At 45.7% G+C, this 13,248-nt stretch overlaps 1 protein-coding gene across 3 annotated transcripts in view; it reads left to right on the top strand.

Moving 5' to 3' along the window:
• The window catches only part of Prr14l (proline rich 14 like), a 70,992-nt gene extending 58,932 nt beyond the window's left edge, over nt 1–12,060 (top strand). For 2 of the 3 annotated variants that reach the window (XM_045133079.1, XM_045133078.1), the window contains 2 exons: nt 5,685–5,756; nt 7,825–12,060. In XM_045133079.1, coding sequence (XP_044989014.1) covers nt 5,685–5,756; nt 7,825–8,104 — 352 coding nt within the window. In that variant the 3' untranslated portion in view covers nt 8,105–12,060. The remainder of the gene's footprint in view (nt 1–5,684; nt 5,757–7,824) is intronic. The other variant, XR_006633237.1, reaches the window with a different exon arrangement.
• Nucleotides 12,061–13,248: the final 1,188 nt, after the last annotated feature.

Genomic DNA, 13,248 nt, shown 5'->3' with positions numbered 1-13,248 from the left:
CGCTTGCAAATAAAGAAAGAAAGAAACCTAGTGTGGCGCACGCCTTTAATCCCAGCGCTCTGGAAGCAGAGGTAAGATTACCATGAGTTCAAGGCCAGCCTGAGACTACATAGTTCCAGGTCAGCCTGGCCTACATTGAGACCCTAGCTCAAAAAAACAAACAAAAAAATAATGTACTGTTGATTTTTCTTGAGTATGTGTGCGTGTGCACGTAGGTGCACAACACCATGGCTCACGTGTAGATTAGAGGACAACTTTCAAATATCTATCCTCACCTTGCACCTCATTTGAGGTGGAGTCTCCCTTGTCAGGCTAGCTGGTCTATAAGCTTCTGGGACATTCTCCTGTTTCTGCCCCCTCCATGCTGCTGGCACGCTGATGCTGCCGAAGCCTGCTGTGGCTTCCAGCTTTGCTCTGTGCAGCCTGGCGATGTGAACAAAGATTCTCACACTGGTACAGCCACTGAACCGGATCCTCAGCCCCCAGCAAAGGAAAGTTTTAAATTGGTTATGGTGGTGCTGGCTTGTCATCCTAGGACTCAGGAAGCCTGAGGCAAAAGGATTGTGGCAGCTTGAGCCACACAGTGAAGCTGTCTCAAAAAGCAAAGCATAGCTGGGCATGGTGGCATATGCCTTTGATGCCAGCATCTGTCTCTCTGCTTGCAAATAAAGTTAACAGAAAATTAGAGTAACAGCTGGCAGTGCAGCTCGGTTGGTAGAGTGTTTGCCTATCATATGTGAGGCCCTGGGTCAGTCCTCAGGACCGTGTAAAACAGCGCGGTGCCACACATGTATAACTAGCACTTGAGAGGCACCAGTAGAAGTGATGTTTGTGGTTATCCTTGGCTACATAAGGAGTTCAAGGCCAGTCTGCAGCGTTTAAGATGTTGTCTCAAAAAAGTAAAATCCAGTGCTCCATTGAGTTGAGGCTACATGGATGCAGATCAAAGACAAAAGTCTATGCCTGGCTGGATGTGGTGGTGCACCCAGCCAGCAGTTGGAACGCAAGGTAGAAGGATCGCTGAGTTCAAGGCCATCCTGGCACTACATAGTGAATTCCAGGTTAGCTTCAGCTAAAACAAGACCTTACTTCAGGGAAAACAAAAACAAAACAGAACAAAAATCCCTAAAACACACTGCCCTTACCACGGTGAAAGTCTGGCATAACATGAACACAACCTCAAGTACTTATAATCTCAATATAAAGGTGAACACATCCTGTCTGGGTGGCATAGGCCTATAATCTCAGCTACTTCAGAGGAGAATCAAAAGTTAACAGAGGGCTGGAGACATGGCTTAGCAGTTAAGGCACTTGCCTGCATAGCCAGGTTCAACTCCCTAGGACCCATGTAAGCCAGATGCACAAGATGATGTGTGTGTCTGGAGTTCATTTGTAGCTTCTAGAGGCTTTGATGTACTCATTCTCTCCCTCCCTCCCCCCCCTTCTCTCTCTTTCTCAAATAAAAATAAAATTCTGAAAAAGAGTTCAAGGCAACAGAAAAGTTTGAGGCCAGCCTGGTTAATGTAATTGGACCTTTCTTTAAAAAAAAAAAGGAAAGGAGAAAAAGAATGAAGTCAGCTGGAGAGATGGCTCGGTGTTTGTAGGTGCATGCTTGCAAAGTCTGAAGGCTCGGGGTTCACTTCCCCGGTACCCATGTAGAACTAGTGCGTGCATCTGGAGTGATCTCAAGAAGCAGGAGGCCCTGCCCAGTCCCCTTCCACCTGTCTCTTTCTCCCTCAAATGCGTTGTTGTTTTCAAGGCAGTGTCTCGCTGTAGCTCAGGGTGGCCTCAAACTCTTAGCAATCCTCCTACTTCTGCCTCCCAAATGCTGGAGGTAAAAAGTCAAATACATATTTTTTTAAAAAAGGAAAAAAAGAGGTCCATGCATGGTGGAACATGCCTTTAATCCCAGCACTCCGGAGGTAGAGGTGGGAAGATCAGTGTGAGTTCGAGGCTAGCCTGAGACTACATAGTGACTTCCAGGTCAGCCTGGGCTAGAGTGAGACCCTACCTCGTAAAACAAAAGGAAAAAAAAAAAAGGCAAAGGTCCTAAAGAAATTTGTAAAATTGTTCCACTAATTATTTGACCCAGGAAAGCCCACAAAGCCATAGTCATATAATTCTAGAGGAATGAGATCTTTGTTTTTTGTTTTAAGGACACCCATAAAAGCCTTGACATTCAGTGTTAGGTGTACTTAAAATCCCACTGAGTATTTGAAAGTTCCCGCTTTAAAGAAGCAAATCTAGGGTTGATGAGATGGCAGAGCAGCAGGAATGCTTATCGCACAAGTGTGAGGGTTTGGTTTGCCCACATGAACCGCTGGATGTGGCAGTGCTGTCTGTAACTCCAGTCTTGTGGGAAGAGACCAGAGAGGCCCTGGGACTTCTGCGAATGGCGATTCCAGGGTCAGAGCAACTCCACTTGAAAGGAACACAGATGAGCGAGAGAAGACCCCACACCTTCTCCTCTGGCCTCTGCTTGCCCATATCTGTGCACACACGTTCATGCACCATGCACACACCATAATGCATACTACAAACATATATGCAAAAGGAAATAGTATCTAATGCTGGCACAATAAGATATGGCTGTAATTCAGGAGGCTAAGATTGCTTGAGTCTGAGATCTGACGGCCAGTTTGGGAAAAGAGTTTGTAGGTTGCCTGGATTAAAAAGCTGGGAATAGACACAGTGTTGAAGGTCCAGAAGGAATACACATGCTTACAAATGCAGAGAGCGATGCTGAAATTGAAGAGTTTAAATGTAAGTTCTCTGGTTATTGAACTTATCCAGGTGAACAGAGCACCCAATAGCATACAATGGCATACAGAGCTATCCATCAGACCACTCCATACCTGAGTTTCCCATGCCTTGTAGACAGAACTTACCGAAAGAGTGCAATTTAATAACATTTTAGAAGCAGGAGTAGTTGCCCAGAAGAAATTAAGGAAACAGAAACTTAGTTGCGAGATCACACTTGGCATAAAGTTAATGCTGAAAAAGTATATAGTAGATAAACCACCAATAAGAAAAAGTGTAAATTAACGTTTCCAAATCGTGGCACTGGGTAAAGGGAAAGGTTTGCAATGAACCCCAGGACCCATGTTTAAAAACAAAAAAGCCTGGCAGAAAAGATGGCTAGAGGCCCCAGTGTGCCCATTCTCTTCCCCACCTCGCTCAAATTGAGTTTGAGGTCATCCTGGACTACAGAGTGAGTTCCAGGTCAGCCTAGGCTAGAGTGAGACCCTACCCTACCTCAAAACCAAACAAAAAACCAGAAACGAAAAATAGCTCACTGGGAAAATAAGAGGCTGGGACACGATTCAGCGGTCAGAGGCGCTCATTTGCAAAGCTCCCAGTAGTTTGGGTTCACTTTCCCAGCACCCAGGTGCCAGCCAGGTGCTCACCATGGTGCATGAGTCGAGTTCGTTCCCAGTGCACAGAGACCTTGGTGTGCCCATCTTCTCTGTCTCGAATGACTAGATAGATGAAAGTGCTGTGGGTGGAGAGTGCTTGCCTAGCATAGATTGCCAGCACCATAAAAGCCCTCCCCCCCAAAAAAATAAAAAACCCCAAAATTCATAAAATTAGCCAATGCAGTGACGTGTATCTGTTGTCCCAGCTTCTCCAAAGACTGAGGCAAAAGGATTGATTGAGCTTAGGAAACCAGCCTGAAAATCATAGCAAGACCCTGTCTCAATAGGGGAAAAGAAATTACATATATATATATTAGTTTTTCAAGGCAGGGTCTCCAGTTAGCCCAAGCTGACCTGGAATTCACTCTAGTCTCATGGTGGCTTTGAACTCAAGGCAATCCTCTTGCCTCTGCCTCCTGAGTGCTGGGATTAAAAGTGTGTGCCACTACAGCAGTTGGAAAAATACAATTTTTTTTTTTTTTTTTTTTTTTAGGTAGGGTCTCACTCTAGCCCAGGCTGACCTGGACTGTGTCATCTCAGGGTAGCTTCAAACTCATGGTGATCCTTCTACCTCTGCCTCCCTATTGCTGGGATTAAAGGTATGTGCCACCACTCCCAGCTGGAAAAATACAATTTTTAAAAAGCCTTTGGGAGAGTGGCTGGAGAGATGGTTCAGCAGTTAAAGGTGCTTGCTTGCAAAGCATGATAACCCTGATTCGATGCCCAATATTCATGTAAAGCCAGATGCACAAAGTGGTGTATGTATTTGGACTTTCTTTGCAGTGGCAAGAGCCTCTGTTGTTCCCATTTATTCTCTTTCTCCCTTTCTTTCTCCTTGCAAATAATTACATACAATATTTAAAATCAAAAGCTGGGGCTGAAGGGATGGTTTAGCAGTTAAAAGCATTTGCCTGCAATGCCAAAGGACCCAGGTTCGATTTCCCAGGACGCACATTAGCCAGATGCACAAGGGGGCGCACACGTCTGGAGTTCGTTTGCTGCAGTGGCTGGAAGCCCTGGCGCACCCATTCACTCTCTCTTTCTCTCTCTCCCCCCTCCCTCTTTCTCTGTCAAATAAGTACATAAATAAAATACTAAAATCAAAAGCTACTGGGTGGTGGGAAGATGGTTCAGTGGTTAAGTGTGCTTGTGACACGTGGCATGAGTAGGTGTGCCTGGCTTCAGTTCCTAGCTCACACCGAGCTGCCTGTGAGGTGGTGCGTGCATCTGTGATCTCATTCCTACAGGACAACGGGAGCAGGAGCCAGGAGAATCGGATGCTAGCAGGCCAGATCGTTTGCAGAAGCAAGAGACCTTTTGGGTTTTTGTTTTGTTTTGTTTTGTTTTGTTTTGTTTTGTTTTCCCTAAGGTAGAGTCTCACTGTAGCATAGGCTGACCTGGAACTCACAGTGATCTTCCTACCTCTGCTCCCAAGTGCTGGGATTAAAGACATACGCCACCATGTCCACCTAAGAGACCTTTAAAATTTTTATTTTATTATTTTTATTTTTAGGCAGGATCTTACTCTTGTCTATGCTGGCTTTGAATTCACATCAATCCTTCTAGCTCAGTCTCCCAAGTATTTGGATTAAAGCCAGGTGCCACACCACACCCAGCCCAAGAGATGGTCTCAAGGTGGAGCATCGACATCGCCTCTCATCTCCACATTTGCACTGTGGTACAGTTACTTGTAAACGTCCATACAGACATGCAAATAAAATCTTAAACCATTGTCATTTCTATAGGGACTGTATAAAAGAATTTTGGTTTTTTTTGTTTGTTTGCTTTCTTGTTTTGAGGTAGCATTTTACTCTTGCCCAGACTGACCTGGAGTTTACTCTGTAGTCTCAGGCTGACCTTGAACTCACAGCAATCCTCCTACCTCTGCCTCCTCAGTGCTGGGATTAAAGGCATTAGATGCCAATGCATGCTTTCAAGTAGGGGCAGAGGATGTCCCTGAGTTTGAGGTCAACCTGGCTTAGAGTGAGTCCCTTCCTTGATAAAAGAAAATAATAAAAAGATTTCTATGTAATAGGTCAAAGAATGATAGACTGTCACCATTTCTAGGCCTAAGGAAATAATACATCAGTGGAATATATACCCTTCCTGCAAGCATCCTAAACATCAACAAAAGAGAAAAGATACCTAAGTCTGATCCTGCCTCTGTGTGCATGTGACATGTATTTTCTCTTTTCAAGTTAAAGAAGAAATGTAGAAGAAACACCTGAAAAAGAGCACACTCGTGAAGGTTTTGTTTTTCTCTTTCAGGCTAAAGAAGAAAGAGTTTAGCTTAGAAGAAATATATACAAACAAGAATTACAAGTCTCCTCCTGCCAACAGGTAAGCACATATGGCAAGCGTAAAAGAGGAAGGAATTCTGAAACAACATAAATCTCATTTTTGCACTTGAGAAAGGGATTCTGTTCAGTTCTACTATTACGGGTTTGGGAAATAATTAGAATTGGGCTGAAGAGCTGGCTTAGCAGTTCAGGTACTTGCCTGCAAAACCTAAGGACCCAGGTTCTATTTCCCAGAGCCCACAAAAGCCAGATGCACATGGTGGCACATTATTAAAATAAGAGAAGGTGGGCAGGGAATATGACTCAGCAGTTAAAGATGCTATCTTGCCAAGCTTGCTGGCCTGGGTTTGATTTCCCGCTGCCCACACAAAACCAGACCTACAAAGTGGTGTGTGCATCTAGTGTTTGAAGCAGCACGAGGCCTTGGGTCCACCTATACTAGCACCACTCTCTCTCAAAAGGATAAAGTTTCTTAAATTAAAGAAAATTAATAAGGCAGCTGTGTACCAGGCTGCAGTGAACTTAAAGGTCTTTGGTGGGTAGGAGAAGCCCAATATAGAGGATGGCATATGTACTTTGCTACTTTTTTGTTGTTGTTGTTTGTTTGTTTTGCTTTTGTTTCCCAAGGTAGGGTCTTGCTGTAGCTCAGGCTGACCTGGAATCCACTATGAAGTCTCAGGGCGGCCTCGAACTCACAGCGATCCTCCTACCTCTGCCTCCCAAGTGCTGGGATTAAAGGCGTGTGCTACCATGCCTGGCTACTTGGCTATTTAATATTATTTATTTATTTATTTATTTATTTATTTATGGGAGAGAGAAGAGAGGAAGGGGCAGATAGAGAAAGAGTATGGGTGCATCAGGACTTCTAGCTACTGCAAACAAACTCCAGACACATGAGCCACCTTGTGGATCTGGCTTATGTGGGTACTGAGGAATCAAACCTGGGTCTTTAGGTTTTACATGCAAGTGCCTTAACTGCTACGCCATCCCTCCAACCCTACTTTGCTACTTTTTGGGATATATGCCACAGGTCAGCAAATTACAGACTTGTTCCAGGCTTACCCCATATGTCTGGGCTCAAGTCCCTCATAGTTGGGACTACAGGTTTGTGCCACTGTATCTGGTACATACTAAACAAGGGCTATCCCACTTAGCCATAGCCTCAGCCCCAGTTGCCTTTAAAAAAGGAAATGACTTGTAAGCTAGTAATGTTCTTATACTTGTAGTTCAGAAAAGGATAAAAAGCAAATGAATTTGCAATAGAAGTCAATATAGATCACAAAGTTTAAATGACTTGCTGTCTGATACCATGGGGTGGTGGCACATACATGTAATCCCAGCAATTGGGAGATGGAAGCATTTCAAGCGTTCAAGGTCATTCTCAGCTATATAGTGAGTTCAAGGCTAATTTAGGATACTTGAGATGCTATCTTAAAACAAAACAAGGCAGGCATGGTAGTACACACCTTTAATCCCAGCACTGGGGAGGCCAATTGTCGTGAGTTTAAGGCCAGCCTGAGACTACATAGCGAATTCCAGGTAAGCCTGGGCTATAGGGATACCCTCCCTTGGAGGGGGGGGTCGCAGTCTCTACTAAATGTTGCTTACTTATGCCTGTCTTTAAGTGATTTGGGTGTAACTTACAAAACATATGATTAGTATAATATGTGGTTGAGGTAGGGAGCCAATTTCAATTTCATTGTATGGCATTTATCCAGTGTGAATTTTTTTAACTTTGTACACCTATCCATAAGTACATGTCAGTGTTTTCCCCATACATAAAGATAGTTACTGGACATAGAAATATGTTGAGTCAAGAGCTTTAGTGGGCCTGGCATGGTGGCACACACCTTTAACCACAGCACTTGGGAGGCAGAGGTAGGAGGATCACTGTGAGTTCAAGGCCACCCTGAGATTACATAGTGATTCCAGGTCAGCCTGAGCTAGAGTGAAACCCTATCTTGAAAAACCAAAAAAAAAAAAAAAAAAAAAGCGAGAGTTGTTAGTGCAAATTGTTTTCAATCATAGGACTTGGAGCGTTGATGACCCCACTCCATGAGCCATGTGAGTCCATTGTTTGGTGATTTTGTTCTGTGCTCTGTTCTCAGGTGTTTAGAGACCATCTTTGAGGAACCCAAAGAACGAAATGGTACACTAATCTCAGTCAGCCAGCAGAAGAGGAAGCGAGTTCTAGAGTTTCAGGACTTTACAGTCCCCCGGAAGAGGAGAGCTCGGGGTAAAGTCAAGCTGGCAGGCAGTTTCACCAGGGCCCAGAAGGCAGCTCTGCAGGGCCAAGAGCTGGATGCGCTTTTGATTCAGAAGCTGATGGAACTGGAGACCTTCTTTGCCAAGGAAGAGGAGGAGCAAGAGCAGTCAGCAGGCTGTTGAGAAGCAAATCTGCTTCTCAGTTTCAGATCTTTTCAAACCTCTGTAGAAGAGGTTCTCCAGTTCTGCCCTATGTCCAAACCACTCATGATGCCCAGTCCGTGAATTTTTACCTGTTTCATGGGGCAACCTTTTAAGAAACTGGTGAAGAAGGGTCCTCTACTTCTACTGCTGAGTATAGAACCTCAGGAATGTTCCCTTTCTCCTGGGAATGGTCCCAGATGACATCTGACCACCTCCTTCTAGTCTCTGCCATCCATAGGAGGAAGAAGCCGCGCATCTTAAGCAACACTAGGATTGCAGGGACTTGATATTTGCACATCCACATGAAAGTTCCACTTCGTATATGGTGGTGCTAGACCAAGATTACTTAGAAACGTGGCCTAGGGGAGGGGACCTGGCCTCCCGTCCTGTGTTTCTCACTGGCTCATTTCAGAAAAGATGACTGGTGTGTTTTCTGATCTTTTGACTTCCCAGAATCTGTTACTCTGGGCGTGCTTGTATGTGTGCGTGTGTGTGTGCGTATGCGTGGCTTTTACTCCTGTCTGTAACTGTGGGTCACTAGTGCCAGAGGAGACCGTCCAGGCCCCAATGTAAGTTGCACTTTTTAATGCTGTAGTATTGACGATTTTCACTTTTATTCTTTTTTTTTGTTTTTCTATTATTGCTGCATGTTTGGGGCCTTTAAATGTGATTTTAAACCATATTTTTTAAAAACATTAAGGAGAAAGATCATACATGTCTTAAGAGACTATATAGCAGGCATTTGACTAGATGACCAGGGCGTGGAGGGACATTTTCCCAACTCAAGTGTTTCAGGTCCCTCCCCATCTCCAACTTCTAGTATAGCTCATTAGAGGGAGCACTTTTTTCTTCTGTATTTTTAGTCCTGCCCACTGAGTTACATGTATTTGTTTTAGTGACATAAGTAAAGGCACATTTCTTCCCCCGGTTATTAAAAGAAAAAAGGTTGAATGTGGTTTTATCAGAACTGTTGGTGTTTGGTGGAGTTGGGAGTAGTGGCTCAGGTAGTAACAGAGGCTCAGCCGGAGCGTTTGTTGCTGTCAGTGTGGCCTGCTATAGGAGTGGAGCGTAGGCTAGACCTGGCGATGCGTTCTTGCAGCATGATCCTAGAACTCTACAACCAGCGCTGCCTGAGAATGCCTCACGTACTCTGCTCCTGTTTCGAGTCTATGGGAAATGTCGGTCCACCTCCCGAAGTAACTCAGTTCTGGGGTGGGCCTGCAGGAATCTAGGCAGCAAGATGCTGCTGTATCTGGCCGCAGGCCACAGGTCTCATTCTTTCCCAGAGACTCTCATCTGCCTTTGCCCTGCTCGCTCCTCCCCTTTCCCTCTGGTTTCTCTCTTCTCAGTGTTGCCCTTCCAGTAAGAGTTCTGAGGTGTCACTCCTTCACCAGTAAGTAAGATGCTTAAGCCAGTCTTAGGACATGGCTCGGCTGCCTCGTCCCCTCCTCCGAGCCGCAGCTGCAGAGGGCGCTGTCAGCTGCAGGCACGATCCCCGGCTGCCTTGGAGAAGGGTGAGTGGTGTGTCCCAGAGTGTTGGCTGGCTTCCTAGGTTTCTGTGGTGCCTGCTTTGTTCATGGGTGGCGATGAGAGGTGTGGCTTGGAGGTCTCCATGTGCCTTTCCTTTGTAGGTTGCCAGTCTGTGCCACACTGGAACTCAAATTGACATGAGCAGGGAGAAGAAAAAGTGCCATGTCTGTTTTCAGACCCCCTGCCTCAGGTGTTTCAACAAGTGAGAGAAACACCTGGACCCATGGTGGCTTCAAAGGCCCAGTAAAATTAGAACAGAGCAGATTCCCACACTGGTTCTGAATGGTGGGGCCAGCGTCTCCTGTTTTGTGTACATCCACTTTGCCCAGACCGTAAGGATGCACTTGGGCTTCCCCCAGCACCCTCCCTCTCCTCCCCCGGGCTTCTCGCTGTCATTGTCTGCAGGGAGTGGGATGAGTGGTGGTGCACAGTGCCCTCGTACAAACATGTCTAGGGAGCTCCTATTGGGCATCTTGCAAACTAGCAAGGGGTTGACAGAGCTGTTTACTGGTCCCACTGGCAGTTTGGCACGGGCAGCGTGGTCACCCAGCGCACCAAAGGTGCTGCCCGTCCCTCTGTGGTTATCACCAGCATGACAGACCATTCAGATCTGCCCGTTAGCAGTGTGGCTTAAAGGGGAAAGGATCCGGGCCATTGGCATCTCGGAACAGAGGAATAGAAGAACAGAGGCCCAGCTTCTGCCTTGTCAGGGAATGTGGGAGGGAAGCTGCTATGAGGTTCACCCTACCTTGTTCTTGCAATTCTTGGCCTACTCTTGGGCAAAGGCCCTTCCCCAGCTTCAGGGTTAAGAGAACTGGGCCCCCATCGCAAACTTATTCAGCTGAAGTTGATCCACTGGTTCTAGCTGAGCTCAGCCACACCTGGCTTAGCATTCAGTTCACACTGACCAGCCAGCCTTATGGCCATCACTGTCCTTGGGACGTGTGGTACATGACCACAGTGGGAGATGTAAGCTGGTGGCATGGCACCTGCCACAGTTACAGGAGGTATGTTCTGTGATGGCATTTGGTATAGTTTTGAGGATGGAGTTCCACCCCAGGCGGTGAGAAGTGTTCATTAAGTACGACTTACTCCACTATAGCTCACGTCCAGAAGTTGAATGTTTTAGTGAAAATAGAGAGAGAGAGAGGAGAAATCTCAGGTCCAATCAGGGTTCTGCCCATTTTCTTTTCCATCTTTCTAATTACACTAACCTTCCTCAAATTCATGTTGGTACCTCTTTTCTATTTGTTTTTCTTAACTCTACAGTCTCATGTCTCCATCAGTTTGGATGTACCTCATCACCTGTGAAAGCAGCTTGTGTCTACTTTCCCTTATTGTCCTTACCTTAAGAGCTAGGCTGAGGGAGATGAGTGAAAAGATATGTAGCGTTTGCCTTACTTGGAGCCTGAAGAGCTCAGAAACTCATGCTGTGAATCCTAAAACTGTGCTCCTCCAAGAGCTGTGAAAATCATGACTTTTTTTTTTTTCCACGATTTTGCCTGAAAGGGTCTTTTGTGTGGGCTCCAGAGCCAATCTAAGGTCAATTCCGGATCCCATTCTGGACACCCTTCCCCTGCCCGCCAGGCCCAGAGCCGCAGCGAGTGTGCGGGACGGTGGCAGCAGGTCCGGGGCTGCGGCGCAGCCACGTGGACACAGCCCTCGCTCGCTCGCTAGGCCGGGGCTCCGTCGCAGCTGTGCCATGCGCATTAAGATCGCAGAAGACCAACTTTTAGGCAGTGATACTTTTCTCCCATTACTTGGGATGGGGGAGGAGAGTATGCAGTTGGTGCTTTCTTGAATACCCTTGTCTTGTTTCTTAGGTTTTCCCCTGGTATCATGGAAAGGACCTTTCAAATGACCATATTGTAGGTGGCTGTATCCAAAGTAGAAATGATTGGCCCGATGTGCAGAGTGTGCTTGCCCTGATTATCAGGAGAGGACTCCTTGCCTGAACTGTACTTCTGTATAGAACTTGCCAGCAAAAGAGATGTCGTTTGTTAAAATCAAACCTTAATACTACCATCTAGCCACACATGGAGCAGCAAAAGCTACTTTGATGGTGACGTGAGGGGTCCTTGTGCAGCTGTCATCCAGTACAGCATGCTCAGATTCCATACTTGCTAATAATGGTCTTCACAAGCCCCTGTCTGGTGCTGAATTGGGTTTGAATTCCCAACAAGAGGCCTCCACATCTCCTTCCGCTGAGGTCTGGACCAGTAAATAGCTGCCTCAAGTGTTCCTCTACCATCATGGTCAACAGTAGAATGAAATTTGTACATCTTTGGTAACATTAGCATACATGATGCCCCTGCAGTTCCTTTTCTGTTTGGTAGTTTGTGACTAAAATGCCCACTGTTATGTGTATTAATTTATGAAAATAAATTTTTTTTGAAAACCTTTCAGATAACTCTTAAGGCTCTTATTTTTGTTGTTCATTGTCGATGAGAATTTATTTTTATTTTATTTTTGTTCTTTTGTAGTAGGGTTCACTCTAACCCAGGCTGACCTGGAATTCACTATGTAGTCTCAGGGTCGCCTCGAATTCAGTGATCCCCCTGCCTCTGCCTCTCAAGGGATTAAAGGTGTGTGCCACCATGCCAGCCTAGATTTTTTTTTTAATCCCTTCCTCTGTCATCAACAGATGGGCCCAGTGCTGTGTAGGTAATGACAGTTGCCGTGAGGTCATGAATGTAACAGCCACTTCACAATAGTAAATTCCAAGTCAGCCTGGGCTACAGCCAGAGCCTACCTCCCAAAAACAAACAAAGCCAGGCACGGTGGTGCATGCCTTTAATCCTCGAACTTCTGGCTCCTACCTCTGCCTCCCGAGTACTGGGATCAAAGGTGTGAGCCACCAAACCCAGCTCTTCTTTTTTTCTTGCAGTGGTAGAGATGGGGGAAAAAAAAACTCACATATGCTATGCAAGCTCTTCCACCAAGTTTCTTCATGTTCAGCCTCAAGAACTGGGTATTGGCTCAGTGAGTAAGAGTGCTTGCCATGCAAGAATAAGGACCTATGCCAGGTGTGGGGTCGCAGGCCTTCAATCCCAGCACTCTGGAGACAGAGGTAGGAGGATCGCAGTGAATTTGAGGCCACCCTTAGACTACAGAGTGAATTGCAGGTCAGCCTGGGCTAAAGTGAGACCCTACCTCAAAATAAATAAATAAACAAACTCCAGATGCATGAACCACTTTGTGCATGTGCCTTATGTGAGTACTGGGGAATCAAACCTGAATCCTTAGGCTTCGCAGGCAAGTGTCAAACCACTAAGCCAACTCTGCATCCCTCACATTTTGCACCCAGTTTCTAGGCAGACGGCTTAAAAAAAAATCGGCTGGAGGGATGGCTTAGCGCTTAAGGAGCTTGACTGCAAAGCCAAAGGACTGAGGGTCACCCACATAAACCAGATGTACAAGAGGGTCCATGCATCTGGAGTTTGTTTGCAGTGGTAAAGGCCCTCTTTCTTGACTTTCTTAACTGCTATCTCTCTGCTTGCAAATAAATTAAATTAAATTAAAAAAAATATTTTTAAATGTTTAGATTATGGAATTTGAAGGCAGAAATTCTAAATTTTCTATTTTATGGCCCC

Source organism: Jaculus jaculus, chromosome 13, assembly GCF_020740685.1.
Source record: "Jaculus jaculus isolate mJacJac1 chromosome 13, mJacJac1.mat.Y.cur, whole genome shotgun sequence".
NCBI classification, from domain to species: domain Eukaryota; kingdom Metazoa; phylum Chordata; class Mammalia; order Rodentia; family Dipodidae; genus Jaculus; species Jaculus jaculus.
Note: the sequence above shows the minus strand (reverse complement) of the source record. Positions and strands in the feature narration are given on the sequence as shown.